A 26964-nucleotide genomic window follows, 5' to 3' on the forward strand; every position below is an offset into this window, starting at 1 on the left:
ATTCCCAGCTTGGGTCGCCGTCTGTGTGGATTTGTTTTGTTTTGTCACTCCTCCCCCTGCACTCAGGCGTAAAGTCTGCACGTCCTCCGCGTGTCTGCATGGGTTTGCTCCGGGTGCTCCGGTTTCCTCCCACAAGTCCCGAAAGACGTGCTATTAGATGAATTGGATATTCTAAATTCTTCCTCTGTTTACACGAACAGGCGCCGGAATATGGTGACTAGGGGCTTTTCACAGTAGCTTCATTGCAGTGTTAATGTAAGCCTACTTGTGACAATAAAGATTATTTTTTTTTAAAACCTTGCCCCTCACATGAGGTGTGGTGATCCTCAGGTTAAATCACCACTAGTCAGCTCTTCCCCCTCAACGGGGAAAGTAGCCCATGGTCAGCTGAGACTATCATTTTGATCAGACTATCACTTTTATCATTTTCGTTGTTGTCCGTACAATTTTAGAGCTTCACCAAATATTTCCCCTTGATCACCAGTGCCAAAGATGACCTATGAGTGAACCTTCTCCCAATGACCCAGAGGTAACTAAATGTGTAATATCTGGGGATACAGTTATCCAAAGAAAATGTATGAAAATTGTAATGATATGCAGAAATGTAACCAATGGGTAATCAGAACACCCAGCGGTGGCATCAGCTCAAGAGGGCATCACACAACCAATATAAAAGACAAGACACACAGGCCCTCTCGCCCTTCCGCTGGCAGAAACCTAGACCGCAAGTTGTGTATAGTAAGCAGCACTGTCACACAAACATGTGGTCTAGAGCAGTGCTTCTCAAAGTGTGGTACGTGTACCGGTGCCGGTACGCGAGCCATCGTCTGCCGATACTTGGAGTGTTTCCAGAAAAGAAAGAGACAGTAATCCTGGATTGGCTTGTTTCGCTCACCGGTCCCTGGCACATTGAAAAAAAAAACTGCCGGTACGCCACATCAGATAGTTTGAGATGCACTGGTCTAGAGTAAGTTCATATAGTTAGTAGAGTGTACTGTGTTACTAGAGTCAGATCAGTAGAGTGTAGAACTCATTTAGGAGCTTTGTTAATTGCTCAATAAATACGCTCAACTTACCTCGAGGCCTGGAGTATACTTCAACAGCGCCTACACAAAGTAGAGGCTTATGTTACTCAAAGTAACATAAAACAAAAATGAAAGAACATTTCTCATTCACAATAGCTTAGAAAACATGTAGTGAGTAAGATTGCTATGGTGATGCCTGTTGCTACATTGTACCTGAAGGAAGCTAAGCTAGGTAAATTGGGATGCATTGGAGCACGTGCTTAACCTTTTCCTCAGACACATTTTTTTGTTTTAATCCTATAGATTTGAAATGACAAGTATGAACAATGCTCCAAAACCTCGATTCCTGGAACAGCTGGAAGCACACCTGAGGAAAGAACTCCAGGTCTTGGACCTGAGTGGGCCGAATGCTCAGGAAGTAAAACTACAAGTACGTTTAAAACCAATTCTGATATGTGGTTTCTATGTTTGTTATACATAAATGTATGAGTTTACCACAGAAATATAAAGCAGTTAATCTGACACTTTACCATTTGATTTTCTTTATAAGGGGCAACAAAATGAGGCCATACCGAGTTGTAGAGAAAAACAAAACTTATTTAACATGTTAACTATTATGTACAGCTTCAGTAGTCCCCTACTGGGTCTTCTAGACCTCTAGCTGACTCTATTTCTACAAAGGCACATGAACTTGTTAACGGTCCCCCGCCCCCTTATCGGGAGAGCTTGTATTCTGCAAGCACCCCCTAAGTCCAATGTGGATTATAACACCAGGTTTAACACTTTCAACGTTTTAAAGTACAGTTACATTTCTTACCTCAGTCTGTAAAAGATCCATGTGGTATGCAGTTGAGCCACAATCTACTGCTGCTCATTCAAAGTAACGTTTAAAAAACATTTCAAATTATAGTCACCCAGATTAATTAGGTGGAATAAAAAAAATACTGGCTAATTTTTTTGAATGCAATTTGAATTGTCATTATTGATTTGAATTGTTTTTTTAACCAACCTCAAGAGGGCTTATGGTAATGACTAGTGCAATCGGGTCAGCATTTGGTCTCTTTGTTCCTTTTCCAGAAAGGAGGGAATATTAGAAGGATTCACTGTTCTTGATTATTACCTAGTGATCTTTGCACCAACTAGCCTACTAAAGTCAATATGGCCACTTAGATGTTACAGCAGAAGGCTACCAAAGCCTGTAAAATGATATACCAGAGAGAGTCATGGCTTTGAGTAGAGAGACTATTGAGGAAAAATTACACATTTAAATGGCTAAATTAATGAATTATTTTTCTAACAATAACATTAATTTTCTTGTACTAACTCTTATCTCTTCTCCTCTCCCCCCCCCCCCCCCCATGATCAAAACCTCATTGTCCAATTGCAATGTGGCACAACCGCTGATTATCCCATTGACTATGTTAAACTAGCTACAAGTAGAAATTACAAAAATTTAGTTGGAGACAATCACTATATTCTATCTGCACTAATGCCATAAAGGATGGGTGTTTTAAGAATCTGCAAAATATTTTCTTTCCTTTGTGACTATTCCAGAAAAAAGCAATTCTATTTAACAATAACAAGTAATAAGACAGCTGCACATTCTTTGAAAAGGATGTTTTCGAGAAACAAATGTGTCCTGTGCAGCTAATTATCAATCCCATCAAAAGAGATGGAGCAATTCTGAGAGGAGGTATAGAAATCAGTGGCACAGTCTCCTACACCCTGCTACCTGACAGTGACAATAAAGCAGAGGGGGTAGAGATTTGTACATAATTTACAGCAATTAAATTAATAATGGAGCTCAGAGTTCCCCGAATAGTTCATGGGTCTGTGCCTGGAGGCAGGTCCTACCCACAGAGCCACAACCTCCACCACGGGTGGGGCATGGAGGCAGGTTCCACATCCATCCCAACTGCAATAGAAATTGAACCCTGTGCCATTGACACTAATCTGATCCACAGCAGCTATTGAACTAACTGGCCACCCCGCACAAGGAGTTTTTTAAAGAAAGTAAGTACTCAGTTCTTTTGTTTTCTGATTAAGGGACAATTTAACATGGCCAATCCATCTACTCTGCACATCTTTGGGTTGTGGGGTGATACCCATGCAAGCACGGGGTGAATGTGCAAATTCCACAGTGACCTAGGGCCGGGATCAAACCCGAGTCCTCAGCACCATGAGGCAGCAGTGCTAATTACTGCGCCACCATGCCATCTACTCCACACAAGGAGTTTTGAGTTGCCGTGACAACGTACACTTTTACATGGATGTAGTAGCCTGGATCTATGGATAGGAAGGTAAAGACTCCAATTTCTTTCCATCACATGACTCTTACCGCCTGCCATTGACATATGTTGGAAGGATTTACAAGTTGATGCACAACCTGTTTGGCCAAGTTATAAACATGCCTTTCTTGATCATCAAGTCCTGGAGCTTATAGTTCAGAGCCAGGAATGCTACCTGTTGGCCACAGGACCGCCTCACCACTCGCCACAATCTGCCAATTTGACTACCTGCCCATTATCCCAACTCTCTGTCTCCTGCCACCCTGCTGTTCTCGTAACCAAGCCAGTAATTCTCCTTCAATCCTTTCAGCTTTACCTAACGTTCTCTTATGATGGATTTTATCAAATGTTTTTGGCAGTTCATATAAATAACATCCATCGCCATACCCTGTCTAGTAATTTAGGCACTCGTCAAAAAACTCAATCTGGTTCATCAGTATGGCCTACCTTTCACAAACCCATGTTGGTTATCTCTGATTGGCTGAGAATTTTTAAGCTAATTTAATGACTTCAAACTTAATTGTAGACTCTTGCAACTTCTGACAACAGATATTTGGCCAACTGGTCCATAATTCCCTGGTTTCCCTCTCTATTTCTTAAATAGTGGAGTGATGTGCTCAGATTTTTGATCTAAAGAAACTAAAACTTAAAAGCTTCTATACCTTACAAGGCCCCAGTTGTTAAGCAACCGCTGCTGGTTTATTTATTCTACATGCTGCAACCCTCTCTAAGCACCATATAATCACAGGATTGTGATTCGAGAGAACATTGAAAAACTATAGTTCGGACATCTGCAATACTCTCACCTACATCCTTTCAAACCATGGGATGGAAACCATCTGGACCTGGAGGTGTACTCTCCATAGTGCTATTACTTTATTCATGATTGTTATTTTTCTTAAGCTAATTTTGTTTTGTGAGTCCCTATCCCTGATTTCAATATTAGATTCCTTGGGATTACCAGCACACAGATCTCTCCCTATGTTGTAAATACCAACGCAAAGTGTTTGCAAAATAAAGGTAGTTTTAAGATATTTATATTTTTGTTGGTAAGCATTAAAAATAAAGTATAGTTTTAAGTGGGTTTAATTTAACGGTTCTCTGCCTGGAAGGGTAAAACCTATAGTTAGATTCATGCTGGGCAAAGATTTTTTTATGTTGGGGTGGGGGGTTGTTTTCAATTTTTGTGATTCTATGGTGCTTAGAGTCACAGCATGTAGAATAAATAAACCAGCAGCGGTTGCTAACAATTGGGGCCTTGTAAGATAGAGAAGATTTTAAGTTTTAGTTTAGCTAATTTGATTGCAGTTGGAGACAGGTATAGAGAGAGAGAGATAGACGGCAGCTCTGCGAAAAGCAGTTGGTTTCAGAAGTCTAAAGAGAACATCTCCCTCAGTCTTTCTAGAAGAAAAGCCATATTAAGGAGTAATGGTTAAGAAAACAGATGCCAGAAATTTAAAGTCCAGCTAGTAAAGGAAACTAGAGAAATTAAGAGAAGTTTCCAAGAAGCCAAGAGTTAACGGAACAGAGGAAACTGGGAACCAGGACAGGTCACTGTTCAGTAAAGTCACAAAGAGATGCAAACATATTGCATCGTGAGAAGCCAGAAAGATATCTGCAGTGGTGCTAAGGTTTGTGAGAAAATGTTACAGTTTGGGAGACAATATTTGAAATAATTGTGGAAATCGGTGGCTGGACCTCAGAGTTTATGTAAAAACCTTTAAGACAAAGGAAGCCTGAAGAGAGAGATGTAAAACCTAAAAGCGAAACCTTGATGGGAGAAGTGGAGAGAAAGCATAATTGAAAAGAAGATGTGAAAGTATGACTTTTGAAAGCGAAATTTGAAGTAACTCGTGTAGAAGCCGAAGTTCAGTGAGACAAGGTGGCTCACAGTATAAGAGTTATCTGGGAGGATTTTGAGGAGAAATTCAAAGATATTCACTTGGGTTCAGAGAGGAGTGTGCCTTATCATAGTTCTCTTGTATGCTTAAAAGGGACTTTGTGTGTTAATGAGACCATTGTATCTTTTAAAAAATAAATTTAGAGTACCCAATTAAATCTTTTCCAATTAAGGGACAATTTAGCGTGGCCAATCCACCTATCCTGCACATCTTTGGGTTGTGGGAGCGAAACCCATGCTAACATGGGGAGAATGTGCAAACTTCACAGACCATTGTATATTAAGATGTACTTTGTTGTCCATGTTAATCTTAAACTCTGTGAAATTAAGCTAATGGGGGAAATAAAGGAGTATTGTTTTATAATCCAATTTTTTCATGTTTAATGTTTTTTTTCTTGTTGTCAAAGCTAATTAATGGTTCTATGACTCTGTTTGCTAACATTTTATTCAAAAAAGTTGAAGTTATGGTTGTTCGAGCCAGTGTTCCATTCAGGGATCTTACCATCGAAGTGGGATAGTAACAAAGTAATTATTTAATATGTTCGTATCCTACTTATTTTCTTTCATAATAACACCATTGGCAGTTTTAAGGGGTCCATATTGTTGCTGGTATAATTATAAAAAAATACCTGTGTTGTTGAGATGTCGGATCTCAGCCAGTGTGACAGGAAAGGAACTATAATTGTCCTCAGTAAATTATGCAGTGACAGAAAAACGCATTAATTCCCATTCCTAATTCTATCCAGTGAACCATAATGGAGTGTGAATATTTGGTAAGGATACAGTTGGACTTGGCTGTGATACCTCACAAACACTGAGCCCGCTGGCACTCCCTTTGAACCTTGTATATTAAAATAAACAGATTATCAAAAGATACTCAAAAGTTGAAATCTATGGAACTCGAACCCAGCAAAACTAAGGAAGGAAAAATTACAGGCAATAAAATGTTTATTTTTTTAGTTAATTTTTTCCAATTTAAGGGGCAATTTAGCGTGGCCAATCCACCTAGCCTGCACACCTTTGGGTTGTGGGGGCGAAACCCACACAAACATGGGGAGAATGTGCGAACTTCACACGGACAGTGACCCAGAGCCGGGATTGAACGTAGGACCTCAGCGCCGTGAAGCAACAGGGCTAACCCACTGCGCCACCGTGCTGCCCTATAGGCAATAAAATTAACAAATATCATGAAGATTAGCAAATGTACCGCAAATGTCCATGGGTAAATGGTAGATTTACTCCTTTGTTAGTGCCGCACACTACATGACCAGATTGAAAACCTACTCAAACTCATTTACATATACCACTCAAGCTAGTTTCTACAAACTGCTCTAGGTGGTTTTCTTCTATTAAATGTTGTATAAAATTGTTTTGTTTTCCCCTGATGTAACATTGGCTAACTCTGCTGAATGGGGTGTGAAGCACTGAGACTTAATTGTGTGAATTTAGCCATTTTTTCCCCATATGCTATTTGCAATGCTGAGATCGTCTTTGCATTAAACTGTACATCTGCTTTTTAATTACAGCCCAATTGCTCTACAACCACCCATCCCCCTATAATTAGCCTTGTACTTTTGATAGATTGCTGCCTGAGATAATTTTCTTAAGGTGCTGCTCCAAGAATAATTAATTAATATGTCTATTGCTATCAGTGCATGTTCCAAAGAAATACATGATTTATTTCTTATATTATTTTACATAAAGTATGGTTCTAAAAGCCAATACATGCTGGAATAATTGATAATTAGATGGTAATGTGGAATTGAGAACCAGCATGCAGCTAGTAAGCGGTTGTGTCAGACATAATGAAGCGAGTGATCAGTGTGCGAAGAATACTGCAGAGCAAGAAGTTTCTAACCTGTAATGTAATGGTCTTAACCCTTTAGAATCCACAGTGGTATTTTAACATCAAAATTAATACATTTTTGAAAATGCTGATTTTAATGTACAAATGGAAAGATGGTCTTGCACTTACATAACATTCCCCCTCCGCCAATTGTGTAGAACTTTCCAGTTGTCAGCTAGAGATTTATTTTGAGAGAAAATGAAGCATGTATATCACAATCATTCTACATCAGTAATCTGCAGGACACTGGCTTTCTTCATACTAACACTAATTTCTTGCAAAAGAATTTAAGAAAGTACCACAGCATATTTGTAGTGAATTCAGCATTAGCAGATGGACTTGAAATGTAATGTTTAAAATTACTTTCTTGGGCGGCACGGTAGTGTAGTGGTTAGCACTGCTGCCTACTACACTTAGGATCCAGATTCGATCCCAGCTCCAGGTCACTGTTCGTGTGGAGGTTGCCATTCTCCCCGTGTCTGTGTGGGTCTCACCCCTACAACCCAAAGATGTGCAGGGTAGGTAGCCATGCTAAATTGCACCTTAATTGGAAAAAAAATAATTGGCTACTCTAAATTATTTTTTTTTAAATTACTTCCTCACAACCTCTACTGAGTATTTCTTGTATTGTTGAGGTATTGATTCAGAGCCCTGTCGATCATTGCTGCGATATTAATTATTCTGCTTTCCACAAAGGCTTACCGTGAGGTCTTTGAATATTTCATCGAGGATCTAAAAACCTACAAACCATTGCTATCTGCCATAAAGAATGAATATGAAATTACTCTAGGTATGTCATTTCTGTTACTCATAGTGGAACCTGTACTATACTTCTGGATGATGTGTAAACTAAAAAGGACTAAAACTCCTAATCATCAGTTAGTTTTTTTGTAAATTATATTTTTGTGGCGGAGCATCAGGTAGCTGCTAACTGATCATTTGACCACATTAGTTTAAAAGTGGCCGTTGATTCCATGAACATTGCCATAGCTAAGTATAGCGCCAATGCTTTTGCTCAAAGATCATTTAAAAATGTTGTTTAAAAATATTACTAACAAGACTGTCCCCGTGGCACAGTAGGTTTGTCCATTGAGTAAGTGAACATTAATGAGATATTCAAGATCATAAGGGACCTGGATCAGAGTGGATAGGGAGAAACTATTCCCCTCATGAAAGAATCAAGAATGAGAGGGCGCTGATTTTAAGTACTTGGCAAAAGAAGCAAAAGCGATCTGAAAATGTTTTTTCATTAAAGTTGCTAAGGTCCAGATGCACTCCTAAGAGTGAAATGGAGACGATTTCAATTGATGCATTTGAAAGGGAACTATACAGTTGTCTAAAAAGGAAGAATGTGCAGGGTTACAGGTAGAGGCAGAGGGATGGTATTAGGTGAATTGCTCAATGGGAGAACCAGTGCAGATGTGATGGGCTGAATGGTGTCCTTTGTGCTGTAACAATTCTGAGATTCTGTGACCGGAAATGTGCTAAGTTTGAATCATAGCCTGAGCTGAGTTTACTGAGGTAGCAGCAGGAATAGCTGGTCCCAGTCTTCCTTGGTTCGGACAATGAAATGCAAGGGTTCCTATTCCTGCATTTAGGTATTGCAACTCCTCCTCCTTGTATGTTATTGTATGGCGTAGATAGGATCAGATCTAGTTGTAACAGCTGAAAAGGGCTGGAAAAACTCAGGTATAGCAGCATCTGTGGAGAGATAAACTGAGTTAATGTTTTGAGTCGAACATGACTTTTCTTTGGAAGTAAAGAGAGGTTGGAATATGATGGATTTTATGTTGTTTAAAAAGTGGGGAGCGGCAGGTGGTGCAAAATTAAGTTTCAGGGATACGTTGGAGGACAGGAGAAATTAAATGACAAAGGTGTCATGGAACACCTTTCAAAAGCAGTGGCAATGTGTTACAATATGTTATATGGCTAGAGTGGGTAACAGAATAAAGGTCAGCACTGTCTGAAAACAAAAACTTGAGAACAAGATACATACAAGCACTGTGGGTGGTGGTTACTCCAAATGGAGTACAGAGTTCATGGTCTGAAGTTGTTGGAACTCAATATGATTCCAGAAGTCTGTAGAATGCCTAATTGGTAGATGAGATACTTTCCCTCCAGCTTGCATTGGGTTTTACCAGAACAATGTGGCAGGCCGAGGACAGAAATTTGAACATGAATTAAAATGGCAAGTGACGGGAAGATTAGCCTGTGGGCTGAGCCAAGGTCGATTAGTTGTGTTGCCCTTTATGGGGAATAATCTGATAGTGCTCATTGCCAAAGCATCTACAAGAAAAATGGCAACTTGTGTGAACTAGAAGAAGACAGATCAAATAAACCAAAAGAGTCAAGGGAGGAAGAGAATAATATCTGGAGATTGGCTTTTAAAAATCAAATTAAAAAATTCTGCTACTCCTAAAACTTGAAATTGATTATAATCTAATTCTATGAGTTCCTTTTAACCTTTGCAACTCCTAACTGCAGAGACTCTTTCAATACATCTTGTGTAGGATTTTAGAAAAATCTTAATGTCTAATGGCCAATCTCCCCCTCTCATCTCCAATCTCTCCCAATCTCCATCATAAGCCGCCTTGTATTTTTCTGGGGGGGGGGGGGGGGGGGGGGGGGGGGTTCTGTAACATGTGGACTAAGTGCTATTCCAAACTTTCTTTTCTGAATTTTTCTAACTAATAAATATTCATCTTACATAAAATTCCCTGTCACTGTCATTTAATCTCACTTGTCTTTTTCCTTCACCATATAATTATTTAGCCTTCTTAATCTTTTCTTCCCTATATAATTTTCAAAACCCAGATTTGCTGTTACCTGATCTCTATTTTGTCTTATTTGATGCTGCTGTTGCTGTACAATAGTTATTGATTTTCACCAAGCTTTATCTACAAAAAACATATTATAAGGTCTTGCACCTTTGAAGCTCAGTTTAACCAAACAGACCAAGACATTTTTGGACTTGAACTGCATTTCTGGCTGCGTTAGCTGACCTCAACTGATTACAAGGTATTGTCAAAGACCTGCGATCTCCTCTTTTCTTCATTCCTTCACCGTTTATTTATTTAATACGTACAATTTGAGAGTTTTTGCTGTATGTTAGTAATGTCCATCATAAAGTGAAGTAATTTTTCTCAAAAAAGCAGTTTCAAGTTGAAAAACATTAATGTATTGAGTGAAAATGTGAGAAGACCATTCGATGCATTGAAGTGGGGGCGGCACCGTGGCGTTAGCACTGTTGCCTCACGGCACTGAGGACCCAGGTTCGATCCCGGCTCTGGGTCGCTCTCCGTGTGGAGTTTGCACATTCTCCCATGTCTGCGTGGGTCTCACCCCCACAACCCAAAGGTGTGCAGGGTAAGTGGATTGGACATGCTAAATTCCCCCATAATTGGAAAAAAATAATTGGGTACTCTAAATTTAAAAAAGAAAGATGCACTGAAGTGGATACCATTTGCTAAATTCATTCTGAGGAGAACGGTGCCCTCTAATCTGCCTTGAGAGTTGATGAAAGTGCTCATGTTTGTAAAACTAGTGGAATTTCGGATATGGAGTGGTGTTAAGACCATGGGACCAATTTTTCTTTATTTAAAACACAACTTCTCGAACTGATTTTAAATTCCTGATTTTCCAAAGTAATGTGCCTTAAAGTTTTTTGTGTTTGCTGCAGCAAATTTTAAGATTGGAGGAGGGGAAGGTGTGTAAAGAAAAGATAATTGCAACACCTGTTTCTCCAAATCAGGGTCGATTGTAATAAAACAGTCACACCTTTTGTATTGGAACATTTTATTTCTTGAAAGTTCTGTCTGAAAGTGGCTTGTGATCATATTTTTTTTTCTAAAACCTCTGCAAGTAGAGTAAGCAAGATAATTGCAATTCCCTCCGGTTCCTGTCTTTAACCAAGCAACATCTATTTCTTTCAACTTCAGTTCACCTGCAAAACAGAATCCGTGAGTTGGAGCCTCTGAAAAGCTTGCTGGTTGCTACATCAGAGACCTGTGAACGGAGGATTAATGCCCTACGAGAAGAGGAAAGGTTCGAGATACAATTACTGAAGAATGAAAGAATGCAGCTACTGGACAAAATTGATAATTTACTGAGGATGCAGGATTCCCTCGAGACCCAGGTCAGTTAATTCACATGCGACTGACCATATATTTTATGAAAACAGCAGCATGTTGAATATCATGAAAACTAAAAACTTGGATTGAGATTAAGGCTATCCAATATACTTCCAAATATGGGTGGTTGTTTGTTATTCAAAAATTAAAAGTTTATTATGCTGCAGTCAGTCTTACCTTCTTTTGCTGCTGTTTGGTTTGGTTTGCCATTTATAATAAATGGAAGCATCTTATTTATTTTCAAATAAAATGTCATCTGTCATGTTTGAACAATCTAAATGATACCCCAGTACTGCTACCATATTCTAACGAGCAAGTTTTTAAAGCTTATTCAAGACATTTTTTCTTTGTCATAATTGTCTTTGCTCCCTTCCTCTCCCAATATGTCAGCTCTTTTCAGGGGATTGTTCCATGGATGGGCCAAAGTTATCTCCAAATTGATCATAATTTATGGGTAAAAGGACTTTGGTGGCACAATGTGAGGGGTAGACGCTCCCCCTGGAAACCTGACATTTTTATCCTTTTCCCGGTGCCACGGGTCTTTAACTTATCCGATAAAACCTGGGTAGAGTTCCTTGACATCTACGATGCCCAGGGGAAGCAAAGCCCTGATGTACCATCAATTGAACGCGAGAGACAGCCACCCTCCAATCCTGGAACCAACTGCGGCAGCAACTTGGCCTGACCAAAATGTCGAACAGGGCTCCCATCTGCAACAACCATAGGTTCAAACCAGCACTGACCGACGCCACCTTCAAAAGGTGGAGGCAGGACGGGGGGACACTGACAGTCAGGGACCTATACACGGACGACAGGATCGCAACACTGGACGAACTGACAGAGAAATTTCAGCTAGCTGGGGGGAACGAGCTACGGTACCTGCAGCTCAAAAACTTCCTACGAAAGGAGACAAGGACGTACCCACAACCGCCACGACAGACACTACTGGAAGACCTACTGGACGCAAGTATCCTAGAGAAAGGGAACTGTAGTGACATGTATGACCGACTGGTAGATAGGGACGACACCGTACTGGACGCAACAAGGAGGAAATGGGAGGACGACCTGGGGATGGAGATCGGGTGGGGACTCTGGAGCGAAGCACTGCATAGGGTCAACTCCACCTCCACGTGCGCAAGGCTCAGCCTGACGCAACTAAAAGTGGTACATAGAGCCCACTTAACAAGAACCCGTATGAGTAGGTTCTTCCCGGAGGTGGAAGACAGATGTGAACGGTGCCAAATAGGCCCGGCCAACCACGCCCACATGTTCTGGTCCTGCCCCAGACTCGTGGAGTACTGGACAGCCTTCTTCGAGGTAATGTCCAAAGTGGTGGGAGTGAGGGTGGAGCCATGCCCGATAGTGGCGGTCTTCGGGGTTTCAGAACAGCCAGATCTATTCCTGGGGAGGAGGGCGGATGCCCTTGCCTTTGCCTCCCTGATCGCCCGCCGTAGAATCCTGTTTGGCTGGCGGTCAGCAGCACCGCCCAGAGCTGCGGACTGGCTGTCCGACCTCTCGGAATCTCTCCAAATGGAGAAAATCAAATTTGCCATCCGAGGGTCGGACGACGGCTTCCACAGAACGTGGGAGCCATTCATGCAACTGTTCCGGGACCTATTTGTGGCCAATGTACAAGAGGAAGAATAGTCGGGGGAAGGTAGCGGGAGGGGGGGGGGGGGGCTACAGGTTGGTTACGGGGGTTCGAGGGCTAGCTAAGGCCCAAAACCAAGCTAAATAAACATGTTGAGGGGGGGGGGGGGGGGGGGGGGCGCAGTTACTACTACGAAGATGCTTACCTGTAAATATGTATGTTAATTTTTGCGTGTTTGTTTTTGTTTGTTTTTTTTTTCTCTCTCCTAACAATTTGTAATTTGTTCAATATAAAATACGAAAACTGAATAAAAACATTTATAAAAAAAAAATTGAACGCGAGACGAGTTGCTGGACAAAAGTATGGCTTTAATCAGCTAGATGTTAGCCCTGCAGTCGATTACAGTAGAAGGACAACCACCGGGAGTACTGGGTATTTATACCCCGCCCTGGAGGCGGGGTTAACGCAGCTCTCGACCAGTCGGGGAGCCGTCACATGACTGGTCTCAACCAACCGGTCGAGATGCACATGACCGACCAGGGCCAATGGTAAGCCGGTGTTCTGCACCAATGGCAGGCAGCTATGCTAATCATACCACCACATTCACCCCTTGCGGAGAAAGATGCCGGGGGGGGGGGGGGGGGGGGGGGGGGACTGGTGGTATGAATAGTAAGGAGAGAAGGAAAAAAAATGTATCCTTGGCTTCCCACTGGCCCAGACATTTAACAACAGTACATAGTGTCCATACAAGGTCCATGGTGGTGTTGAGAGTTAAATGGACTCGATCAGCCTTTTTGTTGCCTGTCACGTCCTGGCAGACCGCCGCAGTGGAGTTGGTGACGTTGGTTCAGCCGATGGTGGTGGTTCAGCTGATGCCCTGGACTCCGGGAGCGATGGTCCTTGAACTGCCTCCGTAACCCGGGCTGGTGGTGGAGACGCCATGGATGGGGGAGGGGTAGCCTGGGTGGGGCGCTGGGGGAAAAAGAACGGGGGGGGTCTGTGGGAGGGAGGGCCGCCCGCCGGCGGGTGCCAGGTCCCGGAGGGAGACTGTGTCCTGCCGACCGTCGGGGTACTCCACATACGCATACTGCGGGTTAGCATGGAGTAACTGGACTTGTTCCACCAACGGGTCGGACTTGTGCACCCGCACATGCTTCCGGAGCAAGATGGGTCCGGGGGCGGCCAGCCACGTCGTGAGAGGGGATCCGGAGGATGACTTCCTGGGGAAAACAAGAAGACGTTCATGAGGTGTCTGATTTGTTGTGGTACAGAGGAAGGAGCGGATAGATTGTAGGACATCGGGGATAACCTCTTGCCATTGGGAAATAGGGAGATCTCTGGACCGGAGGGCCAGTAGTATGGTCTTCCAGATGGTACCATTCTCCCACTAGACCTGTCCGTTACCCCGAGGGTTATAGCTGACGCAGCTCGTCGCTCATAAAGGAGGACCCCTGATCGCTATGTATGTACGCGGGGTAGCCGAACAGGGAGAAGATGGAGAGGAGGGCCTTAATGACGGTCGATGTGGTCATGTCGGGGCAGGGAATGGCGAAGGGGAAGCGGGAATATTCATCGATCACAGTCAGGAAGTAAATGTTGCTAGAGGGAAGGTGCCCCTTGAAGTCGATGCTGAGATGTTCGAAGGGGCGGGATGCTTTGATCAGATGCGCGCAATCGGGGTGGTAGAAGTGCGGTTTGCACTCTGCGCAGATGTGGCAGTCACGGGTTACTGTCCTGACTTCCTCGATGGAGTAGGGCAGGTTGCGGGTCTTTATGAAATGATAGAAGTGGGTCACCCCTGGATAGCAGAGGTCCGCGTGGAGGGGGCGGAGGCGGTCTATCTGCTTGCTGGCGCAGGTACCGCAGGACAGGACATCAGGAGGCTCATTGAGCTTCCCAGGACGATACAAGATATCGTAGTTGTACGTGGACAACTCGATCCGCCACCGCGAGATCTTGTCGTTCTTAATCTTGCTCCTCTGTGCATTATCGAACATGAAGGCCACTGACCGTTGGTCTGTGAGGAGGGTAAACTTCCTGCCGGCCAAATAGTGCCTCCAATGTCGCACAGCTTCGACTATGGCCTGGGCTTCCTTTTCCACTGAGGCGTGGCGGAGTTCGGAAGCCTGGAGGGTTCTGGAGAAGGCCACGGGTCTGCCCGCTTGGTTCAGGGTGGCCGCCAGAGCTGCTTCTGATGCGTCGCTCTCTACCTGGAAGAGGAGGGACTCATCGATGGCGCGCATCGTGGCCTTTGCGATGTCCGCTTTGATGCGGCTAAAGGCCTGGCAGGCATCTGACAACAGCGGGGAGGTCGTGGACTGAATGAGGGGACGGGCCTTGTCGGCGTAATTGGGAACCCATTGGGCGTAGTAAGCGAAGAAACCCAGGCAGCGTTTAAGGGATTTCAGGGTATTGGGGAGAGGGAGTTCCATCAGGGGGCGCATGCGTTCGGGGTAGGGGCAAATCACTCCGTTACGCACTACGTAGCCGAGGATGGCTATATTGTCGGTGCTAAACATGCACTTATCCTTATTGTAAGTTAGGTTAAGGAGTTTTGCGGTTTGGTGGAATTTTCGTAGGTTGATGTCATGGTCCTGCTGGTCGTGGCCGCCGATGGTGACATTATCGAGGTACGGGAAGGTAGCGCGTAATCCATACTTGTCGATCATTCGGTCCATTTCCTGTTGGAAGACCGAGAACCCATTTGTGACACCGAATGGAACCCCGAGGAAGTGGTAGAGGCGCCCATCAGCCTCTAACGCGGTGTACTTGCGGTCACTCACGCGGATGGGGAGCTGGTGATAAGCGGACTTGAGGTCCACAGTGGAGAAGACTTTGTATTTCGCAATCTCGTTTACCATGGCGGAAATACGGGGGAGAGGATACGCGTCCAGTTGCATAAACCGGTTGATCGTCTGGCTGTAGTCGATGACCATCCGGTTTTTCTCCCCAGTCCGGACCACCAGCACTTGGGCTCGCCAGGGACTGTTGCTGGCCTCGATGACCCCTTCCTTCAGCAACCTCTGGACCTCGGACCTGATGAAGGTCCGGTCCTGGGCACTGTACTGTCTGCTCCAGGTTGCGACGGGTTTGCAATCGGGGGTGAGATAAGCAAACAAGGAGGGGGGGTTCACTTTGAGGGACGCGAGGCTGCAGACAGTAAGGGGGGTATAGGGCCGCCAAATTGGAAGGTCAAGCTCTGCAGGTTGCACTGGAAGTCCAGTCCTAGGAGTGTCGGTGCACAAAGGTCGGGGAGGATAACGAGTTTATAATTTTTAAAAACCTTCCCTTGGACCGTGAGGTCCGCGATGCAGCACCCGGTGATGCGGACGGAGTGTGAACCTGAGGCTAACCCGATTTTGTGTTTTACAGGATGGACAGGGAGCGCGCAGCGTCTAACCGTGTCAGGGTGTACAAAGCTTTCCGTGCTCCCGGAGTCCAGCAGGCAGCCCGTCTCGTGCCCGTTGAGGTGGATTAGCGTCGTCGTCTTGGCGAGCGTGCATGGACGTGACTAGTCGAGCTGAATGGCCGCGAGCCGCGGAGAAGATCCATCGTCATAGTCGTCGTCGGCCGAGTAGGTGCTGGCAGGACCTTGTGTGCCAGTCCAGGATGGCGGTGCCCAGGATCCGCACGTGGAGTCGGGGCCCCAAGATGGCGGCGCTCAGGACCCGCACGTGGAGTCGGGACCCCAAGATGGCGGCGCCCAGGACCCGCACACGGCGTCCGGGGCCCAGGTTGGCGGCGCCCGCAGGACCCTCGTGGTTGCTGGGGGCAGGGTTAGCAGTGCCGGCGGGGCGATTGGAGTGGCTGAGCCCGGGAGCGGGGGGGGGAGATTGGCACGGTGCGCTTGAAGGGCCCGGAAGGGCCCGGAGGAGGAGAGGCGCGCAGGGGGGCGGGGGGGGGAGGGGGGATTGGCATGGTGCGCTGGAAGGGCCCGGAGGAGGAGATCCCCGGTCGCTGCGCGGCACAGCAGTGACTGATTTGGCCTGGCAGACCGACGAAAAATGGCCCTTCTTCCCGCAGCTCTTACAAAGGGCAGGGCGGGCCGGGCAGCGCGGGCGAGGGTGTTTGGCGAACTCACAGAAATAGCAGCGGGGCCCCGCGGACTTGTCGGGGCATCCTGCGGCACAGGCCTGAGGGGGGTCGGGAGCGGCGGATGGCTGTGGGGAAGCATGCCAGGAGGCCCAAGGCGCTGCAGCGCGGCTGGGGACATAGGCGCGGGCATTTAAGTCGGCGACCTCCAGGGAGGTGGAGAGAGTCCGTGCCTCAGTTAGGCTGAGGTCATCTTTTTCCAGCATTCGCTGGCAGATTGCGGCGGACTGCATCCCAGCCATGTAAGCATCTCTGATCAAAAGTTCCATGTGCTCAGTGGCTGAAATTTGGAGCAGGTGCAATTCCTCCCCAGGACAGCGAGGGCCTGGTAAAAATCGTCTAATGACTCACCGGGGAACTGTTTTCTGGTAGCCAGCAGATGTCGGGCGAACACTCGGTTTACCGGCTTAAGAAACTGTCCTTTCAGCTTATCCATGGCCGCGTCGTATTCTGTTTCTTCTCCCTATCATCGCGCAGGCCGCCATGGCCACGCTGGAATGGCGAATATGAAGCTTCTGTGCCATGGTAGGGGGGGCTGCTTGCGGACGCCAGGTAGCCATCGAAACACGCCAGCCAATACTTGAAGATTTCCGATGCGTTCTGAGTTTGCGGGCTGATGCGGAGGCATTCGGGCTTGATCCGGAGCTCCATCTTCAAATAGCTAGCTGATTAAATTGATGTACCATCACTTGAACGCGAGAAGAGTTGCTGGACAAAAGTATGGCTTTAATCAGCTAGATGTTAGCCCTGCGGTCGATTACAGTATAAGGACGATCACCGGGAGTACTGGGTATTTATACCCAGCCCTGGAGGCGGGGTTAACAGCCTCTCGACCAATCGGGGAGCCGTCACATGACTGGTCTCAACCAACCGGTCGAGAGGCACATGACCGACCAGGGCCAATGGTAAGCCGGTGTTCTGCACCAATGGCAGGCAGCTATGCTAATCATACCACCACAAGCCCGAAAAGAATCAGCTTAAATTACAACGGCAGACTCTGAACCCTCCCACAGATTCACTGGAGGTAAGATGGCGACAGCAGCTTCTTTCCATTCACTCCACTAATGGCTGAAATACTCAGCAATATTTTGGCGGTTGAGCTTGAGAAATATCAGTGATGCTTGACTTCGGATCTTGAAAGATCAATCGAGTAGGCCTTGGACCCATTCGTTCAGCTCTCAAGATCGCCTGCCAGACCGACGAAGCACAAGGAGCCACGATCATGGGCATGTCGACTACATTGTCTGACCATAATGATAGGATCACCTAATTGGAGTCCAATCGTGCCACTATAATCAAGGATAGCAGGGCATTGTCATCCAAGTTGAATGGAGAACAGATCCAGAAGACAAAATGTTTGTGTTGTGGGGTTACCGAAGGGGATCGAAGGTCGCACATCTACACCGTATTTCTTGGATCAGTTCCACAAAATGGTGGGTGAGATCTATTTCCATCGCCCAGAATTAGACCGGGCTCACTGTTCGCTTCAACCGAAGCTTTTTTCTGGCGATCAGCCTCGTGCACTCATTGCATGGTTTCACAGCTTTAAGGTGAAGGAGTTGGTGCTTCGATGGGCAAGAGAGCACCAGGATTTTACATGGGATGGCCACTCTGTCAGATTATAGCAGGACAAGAGTGCAGCCCTAGCCAAGAAAAGACGTAGCCAAGAAAAACAAAGTGAAATCTTCCCTGTATAGGAGTGGGGCGGCACGTTAGCACAGTGGTTAGCACTGTTGCATCACAGCGCCAGGGTCCCATTTCGATTCCCGGCTTGGGTCACTGCCTGTGCGGAGTCTGTGCATTCTCCTTGTGTCTGCGTGGGTTTCTATCGGGTGCTCTGGTTTCCTCCCACAAGTCCCGAAAGACATGCTTGTTAGGTGAATTGGACATTCTGAATTCTCCCTCCGTGTACCCGAACATGCGCCGGGATGTGGCGACTTGGCACTTTTCACAGTAACTTCATTGTAGTGTTAATGTAAGCCTACTTTTGAAATAAAGATTATTATATTATTATTTTGCCGGGTTTGGTAGCGAGAATATGTCAATCGTGGGGAGAACTCCTCCCCTACCCATTCCGCACCATGTTTATGCCGGAACTATCCCTCTAATGGGTCTCAAGTGCCCAAACCAATGCCTCCAAGGTGGAGTTGCCCTGTGTGCAACCACTCACTCCATTTTTTAAAACTTTAGTGTACCCAGTTAATTTTTTCCAATTAAGGGGCAATTTAGGGAGGCCAATCCACCTACCCTGCACATCTTTGGGTTGTGGGGAAAACCTACGCAAACACGGGGAGAATGTGCAAACTCCACAAGGACAGTGACCCAGAGCTGGGATCGAACCTGGGACCTCAGAACTGTGAGGCTGCAGTGCTAACCACTGTGCCGCCGTGCTGCCATTGACCACTTAATGTCCTTTTTGCAGTTGGAGAAAATTAAATTTACCATCAGAGGTTTATCTCCTTTTTCAAAGTTATAGTTACCGTCAGCTGTTAGGGATTTTGGTTATAGAGCTCAAGGCAGGCATTTTCAAAATGAGGGTCGTGACCCGCAGGTGGGTGGTGGAGCCAACCATTGCGGCATTCCCAATCAAGGGAATTCATGAATAACAGCCGCAGCAGCCGGCTTTTAACAATGCTGGCTGCGAGCTGCTTTGAAAATAATGGCCGCAACCAGCTAAAAAAATGCATCAGTGCGCATGCGGCCCGGGAATGTTGGTACCTGAACCCAGGGTCAAAGTGCGATGGTGGCAGCTGACTGCGTGGTGATCACCGATGATGAACAAGGCTATGACCTCGATCTGTTTTGCCTCCCTAAACATTACTCAAATGGGCAGCACGGTGGGACAGTGGTCAGCACTGCTGTTTTCACGGTGCCGAGGTCCCAGGTTCGATCCCGGCTCTGGGTCACTGTCTGTGTATTCTTTGTGCTGCAATCTCGCTCGCCTGGCTAATCTTCGGTGCCTTTTCCAGCACAAAATCTTGCTCCCGCAATAATATTGCCCGAAGCTTATCATCAAGAAACCAAAGACAATTTGGCCACGGATTAAGATTTTAAGTCACTGAAGTTGCATGACTGGGCCTTCAACCTCAAGTCTGGAACAAAACTCTCAACAATTTGCCAAGTCTCTGGGTATGCATACAAAACATATGGCACTCAAATGTTTGATTCTTCTTGGGGAAACAATGCTTATCGAAGCGCTTTATCACTTCATCAAAGTTCTTCAGATCCCCCTCACTTTCAAAGACAAATGAGTTTTTAAAAAAAGTATTTTTATTAAGCTTTTGCAGAATTTTTCATAAAAAAACAGTTGTAACCATAATAACAAAACAAACTAGAGTGAACATTAACATAATGCAAAAAGAGAATATACAATAACAATTAAATAGACATTACCCCATGCAACCCAGTCTTCCCACACAATCCCAATGAAGCACTCACCGCCCGCCCCCGCCCCCCACACACAGATTGCTGCTGCTGCTGACATTTTAATTTTCCCCAAGAAAGTCGACGAACTGCTGCCTCCTCCGAGAGAACCCTAGCATAGACCCTCTTAAGGCAAACTTTATTTTCTCGAGGCTGAGAAGCCCAGCCATATCGTTAACCCAAGTCTCTACACTCAGGGGCTTCGAGTCCCTCCACATTAATAAAACCCGTCTCCGGGCTACTAGGGAGGCAAAGACCAAGACGTCGGCCTCATTCGCCTCCTGAATTCCCGGGTCTTCTGACACTCCAAAGATTGCTATCTCTGGACTTGGCACCACCCGTGTGTTAAACACCTTGGACATTGCCCTTGCGAACCCTTGCCAGAATTTTCTAAGCTCCGGGCATGCCCAAAACATGTGGACATGGTTTGCAGGGTTGCCCTTGCACCTCATACAACTGTCTTCTACCCCAAAAAACTTGCTCATTCTCGCTGCCGTCATGTGTGCCCGGTGGACCACCTTAAAAAGAATTAGACTAAGCCTGGCACATGATGAGGAGGAATTAACCCTGCCCAGGACCTCTGCCCACAGACCCGCTTCCAACTCCTCACCTAGCTCCTCCTCCCACTTGCCCTTGAGCTCCTCCCCCGGAGTTTCCTCCGCCTCCTGTAGTTCCTGGTACATATTCGACACCTTCCCCTCCCCCACCCAGGTGCTGGAGACCACCCTGTCCTGTATCCTCAGTGGTGGCAGCGTCGGAAAGGCCACTACCTGTTTTTTCAGGAAGGCTCATACTTGCAGATATTTAAAGGCATTTCCTGGCGGCAGATTAAATTTGTCCTCTAGCGCCTTCAAACTGGGAAAGCTTCCGTCTACGAATAGATCTCCCATTCTTCTGATGCTTGCCCTCTGCCAGCTCTGGAACCCACCATCCATCCTACCCGGGACAAACCTGTGGTTGTTGCATACCGGGGTCCAGACCGACGCTCCCTCCACCTTCTTGTACCTCCTCCACTGTCCCCAGATCCGCAGTGTCGCCACCACCACTGGCCATGTGGAGTAACGGGTCGACGAAAACGGCAAAGGAGCCGTTATTAAAGCTCCCAGACGAGTACCTTTACATGACGCCGCCTCCAGCTGCTCCCACCCCCCCATCGCCCACTTCCTAATCATAGCTATATTGGCTGCCCAGTAGTAGTTGCGCCAACCCACCCCCTCCCACCCCGACTGCGCTCCAACAGCGATCTCCTTACTCACGGGATCTTATTCGTCCACACAAAGCCCGTAATCCTACTCACCCGCTTAAAAAAGGCCTTGGGGATGAAGATGGGGAGTCACTGAAAGACAAACAAAAATCTGGGGAGGACAGTCATTTTCACGGTCTGCACCCTCCCTGCCAGTCACAGTGGTAGCATATCCCACCTTTTAAAGTCCCCCTCCATTTGCTCCACCAACCGTGTCAGGTTGAGCCTGTGCAGCGCGTCCCATTTCCTGGCCACCTGTGATGAACGGTATTAATAACTGCCGTAAACTATACCTGATCTTTAATACCTTGCCCCTTTAAGAGGCTTGGAACCCTGGGGGACTCCGCCTCTGGCTACGCCCCCAGGAAACGGTATATAGGATAAGGCTCCATGTGGCGAACACACTTCTCTCGAATGCTGTCCTGTTCTCTGTAGATTAAAGCCTTTTGATTACCGACCTCGCTCTCGCGCCATAATTGAGGGTGCCTCACCACCTGTATACCCAGGTAACAAAAACTTTTCTTTACCATCCTGAGCGGTAGCTCTTTCAGTCTCTCCTCCTGCCCCTTGGCCTGGATCACAAGCAACTCGCTCTTTCCCATGTTCAGTTTGTACCCTGAAAAACTACCAAAATCCCTCGGGATCCGCAGAACCTCCCCCATCCCCTCCACAGGGTCCGAAATGTACAGGAGCAAATCATCCGCATATAGCGAGACCCGATGTTCCACCCCCCTCCTCCCTCTGAGGGCACCATAATAATATTCAAAAGTCTCCGGACATTGGTATTGAGTTGTCTGCCTTTAACAAACCCAGTCTAGTCTTCCTCTATCACCCCTGGGACGCAATCCTCAATTCTTGTGACCAGAATCTTAGCTAGCAATTTGGCATCCACGTTTAAATGCAAAATCGGCCTGTATGACCCGCAATGTCCTCGTTTAAGAATGAGTGAGATCAAAGCCTGTGACACTGTTGGGGGGAGGGTTCCTTTCTCTCTGGCCTCATTGAAGGTCCTCATCAGGAGTGGGCTCAATATTTCCGAAAATTTCTTATAGAATTCTACCTGGTAACCGTCCAGCCCCGGGGCTTTACCCGATTGCATGCCCTCTATACCCTTGACAATCTCCTCCAATTCTATCGGGGCCCCCAGCCCCTCCACCAGGTCCTCTTCCACCTTTGGAAAGCTCCACTGGTCCAAAAATTGCTTCATCCCTTTCGCTCCCGTCAGGGGCTCCAACTCATATAGTTGACTATAGAATTCCTTAAAGACTCCGTTCACCCCCCCCTGGATCCAAGACCGTGCTACCCTCCTTATTCTTTACTCCCCCGATTTCCCTGGCTGCCTCCCTCTTTCACAGTTGGTGTGCCAGCATTCTACTCGCTTTCTCCCCGTACTCATAGACTGCCCCCCCTTGCCTTCCTCAGCTACCGCTTTCCCTGTGGTCAGCAGTTCAAACTCCGTCTGCAGACTCCACCGCTCCCTCAGTAGCCCTGCCTCGGTGGTCTCCGCGTATCTCCTGTCCACTCGGAGTATCTCCTCCACCAGTCTCTCCCTTTCCACTTTTTCTCTCTTTTCCCTATGGGATCGAATTGAGATGAGTTCCCCTCTGACAACTGCCTTCAGAGCCTCCCAGACCGTTGCCGCTGCTACCTCACCCGTATTGTTTGTTTCCAGGTAATCCTGGATGTTCCTGCTAATCCACCCGCAAACCTCTTCTTCCGTCAGCAGCCCCACATCCAGTCTCCAGAGTGGGCCTGCTAAGCCGCCTGCAAACCTCTTAGTCCGCCAGCAGCCACACATCCAGCCAAAGACAAATGAGTTATATAGTTCAAGCGCTTGTGAACCTGCCAATGTTAGCAGCAATGCGATTCGCCTTTCATCAGGCTGGACCTGAAGGTCCATGCCGACACATAAAGTTCGAACTACTGTTTGAACAGCCGACATTTCTCACCTACATTACCGGATATCTGAAGTTGGTGGGGGGCCTTCAGTCCATCCATCTCGAGATTGAAATGAAATGAAAATGGCTTATTGTCACGAGTAGGCTTCAACTGAAGTTACTGTTAAAAGCCCCTAGTCGCCACATTCCGGCACCTGTTCGGGGAGGCTGATAAGGGAATTGAACTGTGCAGCTGGCCTGCCTTGGTCTGCTTTCAAAGCCAGCTATTTAGCCCTGTGCTAAACCAGCCTCTTCAATTCAGCATTTTTTTTAATACATTGGGTCGTCTCAGGTTGCAGTTCACCAAGCCTTCAAGCAGAATGGTCTTCAAGCAGAATGCCTAACGTTGTCACTGTCACTGCCAACCTCAAATCTTCAGCACACCTGGTACTATGTTGTGTTTGGTTCCTTGTACTTTAAGAAGAACTCACCAAACACTTCAATCTGTCCAAGCCAAGATCCTTTTATTGTATCTCGTGCGGTAGGATGACAATCTGATGCAGAGCACGTTATCGTGCAGTCTTGCTACTCCGCTAGAACTTACTCCTTGTGCTGACCAATTACATGTACGTCTATTACGCTCTATATTTTATTCTGCAGATGGCCGGATGTGCCCCTCTTTATATTCAGGTCACATGACCTTGGCCTGGAGACCGCATGGTGTTTCTGCACCGCCACCTGCTGGTTGGAGGTCTCACACCAGCCAAATCTGACATAGCCCATAGGTACATCACCACACCCATTTTTTACATTTCCTTGGTTGACAAGTGGGCTTTGGCCAAGACACCAGGAAAACTATTCCTCTTTGAATATTGCCATGGAATCTTTTTTTTCCTTTTTTATGTTTAAATTTAGAGTACCCAATTATTTGGGTTGCGGAATATTTTGAAGTAAAGTGAAAAAATTAATTTAATAATGCTGTGATTTGCACTACTTAATTAATCAAAAGTATTCCAATTTCCAACATTCCTGGCCTAGATGAGGCCAAAAATCATACAAAAATAAATTTCTTCAAAAACAAAAGATGTGCAGAAATTCCATTGTACTGATTTGTATTCATTTTTATTATTTTCTCAGGTCAGAAAACTTAAGGAAGAACTGGCAGCTGAATATCAACGATATCGAGAACAACATGATGCACGTAAACTTCTGATTTCAGATATGAATCATCTCCGATATCAACAAGAAGAGTCAACAGATTCTCATAAACATGAAGGTGAAAGATGATATTCAGGATTGTAAACTTCAGTTGTCTAATGACTAACTAGTAACTGATAGAGTCTAGTTTTAATCATAGTTTTATTCAAATAGTTGCTAGTTCACTGCTTTTAGCTAAGAGGCAAAAATTTTAAAAGTGTCTTGACTGTCTGAAATCAATCAGTGTCTCATATAATGAATCAACCACTGTATTCCAGTGTATTCAGCACTGAGAATGCATTGTTCTCTGCCTCATCAACTAATCAGTTCCAGCAAGGTCTCCGCCAAGCTGTGTAACATGGTAGGTGCGGGAAAACATATATAGTACTTTTCCTATAATTGCGCACATAGACGCCAAGCTAGTTTCAATAGGTAACTCAATCTTGAGTAACGTCCAATTTTTGATTAACAAATAATCTTCTAAGTAACAGACATTTATTTGAACAAACCAGGAGGTCTCAGCTGAAAATTAGAAGCCAATGAAAGTAAATGAAGGGTTAAACCAGAGATAAGAATTCCCTTAAAAGTAGGACCTCGTAGGGCAACATGGTGGCGCAGTGGGTTAGCACTGTGGCCTCACAGCGCTGAGGTCCCAGGTTCAATCCTGGCTCTGGGTCACTGTCCGTGTGAAGTTTGCACATTCTCCCCGTGTTTGCGTGGGTTTTGCCCCCACAACCCAAAAATGTGCCAACTAGGTGGATTGGCCACACTAAATTGCCCCTTAATTGGAAAAAATGAATTGGGTACTCTAAATTTATTTTTTAAAAAGTAGGACCTCGTGGTGGAATCTTTGTTCCTGAATTCTTGAATCATCTGTCTGTTTGTTTGTTTTAAAGTGATTTCCTTTTGTGCTTCGTGCTTTTTGTGTATTGTCTGATATTTAGTTTCTAAGATTTCCTTCAGCTTTTATTCAAGTGAGTAATTAACAATAATAAAGTTTATTTTTGACACCTCCCACCAACCGGACTACCGATTCTTATTAGAAGTTAAATTAAGAGTCCCACAGTAACGATCATCTTATGTTTGAAATAGGATCACTTTGGGGTCCAGGTGGTTTCAAGGTAACAGGTTTTGGATGTTTGGAGTCAAGTAAACTGTGTGAGGCAGTTTTGGTAGTCTGGTATTCCCAAAGCATTGGTAAGTTTTGGTTACCAAACCTGAATTTTTATTAGAACCTAGAGGGGTAGATCTATCATTGGGAAATCTCTTACTCAGCTTTGGGTCTGTACTCAATGGAGTTTAGAAGGATGAGAATTATAGAATACCGAGAACCTAGACAGATTGGACGTGGAGAAGATGTTTTAATTAGTAGGAGAAACTAGAACCCCAGCCTCAGACTGAAGGGACGATCCTTTAAAACAGAGATGAGGAGGAATTTCTTCAGCCAGAGGGTGGTGAATCTGTGGAACTCTTTGCTGCAGAAGGCTGTGGAGGCCAAACCACTGAGCTGCTTTACGACAGAAAGAGATAGTTTTTTTTTAGAATGTTTTTATTTCAGTTTTTCATTTTATACACGGTACAGTACGATATTTTCTTAGGTCTCATTCTACAGTGGGCAATTGTCATCTATTTATATATATGTGGTTCTTTTTCCCTTTCCCCCCCCCCCTAACCTGATTTTTTTGGGAGGGGTTCTGTTCTTTGTGGCCTTGTTCTAGGCCCCCTATTATCCATTTCAGCTGTTCAACAGCCTCCCCCTCCTCTCTCTCTGCCCCCTCCCCTCCCCTCCCTGTCTGTTCCCTGCAGTCCTGTGTTTCTCTTTCATCCCCCAGATCCTGGAACAAGTTGGTGAATGGCCTCCTCTGACCCTCGGATAGCGAATTTGATCTTCTCCAGGTGGAGGAATTCCAACAGGTCTGCCAGTTAGTCTGCACCCAGTCGCCAGCCAAGCAGGATTCTACGGCGGGCGACTAGGGATGCAAAGGCAAGGGCATTGGCCCACTTCCCCATGAATAATACTGGCTGGTCCCCGAAGACTGCTACTCTCGGGCAGGGCTCTACCTTCACCCCCACACCTTGGATATTGCTTGAAGAACCTGCAAAGTCTGGGGCATGCCCAGAACATGTGGGTGTAGTTGGCTGGACCTCCCTGGCACCATTCACATTTATCCTCCACCTCCGTGAAGAACCTGCTCATTCAAGTTTTTGCCAGATGTGATCTGTGCACCACTTTCAGTTGCATGAGGCTTAGCCTTGCGCACGGGGAGGTGGAGTTGGCCCAGTTCAGTGCTTCGCCCCAGAGTCCCCACCCTATTTCCATCCCTGGTTTTTCCTCCCATTTTCCCCGTGTTT

General features: G+C 46.0%; 1 protein-coding gene across 4 annotated transcripts in view; it reads left to right on the forward strand.

Moving 5' to 3' along the window:
* tsnaxip1 (translin-associated factor X interacting protein 1) overlaps positions 1 to 26964 on the forward strand; it is a 131539-nt gene that overhangs the window by 24674 nt on the left and 79901 nt on the right. For 3 of the 4 annotated variants that reach the window (XM_038806803.1, XM_038806802.1, XM_038806805.1), the window contains exons 4-7: positions 1329 to 1455; positions 7756 to 7849; positions 10998 to 11194; positions 24553 to 24691. In XM_038806803.1, the coding sequence (XP_038662731.1) occupies positions 1329 to 1455; positions 7756 to 7849; positions 10998 to 11194; positions 24553 to 24691 (557 nt within the window). Of the gene's footprint in view, positions 1 to 484; positions 530 to 1328; positions 1456 to 7755; positions 7850 to 10997; positions 11195 to 24552; positions 24692 to 26964 lie in introns of all 4 variants that reach the window. The other variant, XM_038806804.1, reaches the window with a different exon arrangement.

The sequence above is a fragment of the Scyliorhinus canicula genome, chromosome 9 (assembly GCF_902713615.1).
Source record: "Scyliorhinus canicula chromosome 9, sScyCan1.1, whole genome shotgun sequence".
NCBI classification, from domain to species: Eukaryota; Metazoa; Chordata; class Chondrichthyes; order Carcharhiniformes; family Scyliorhinidae; genus Scyliorhinus; species Scyliorhinus canicula.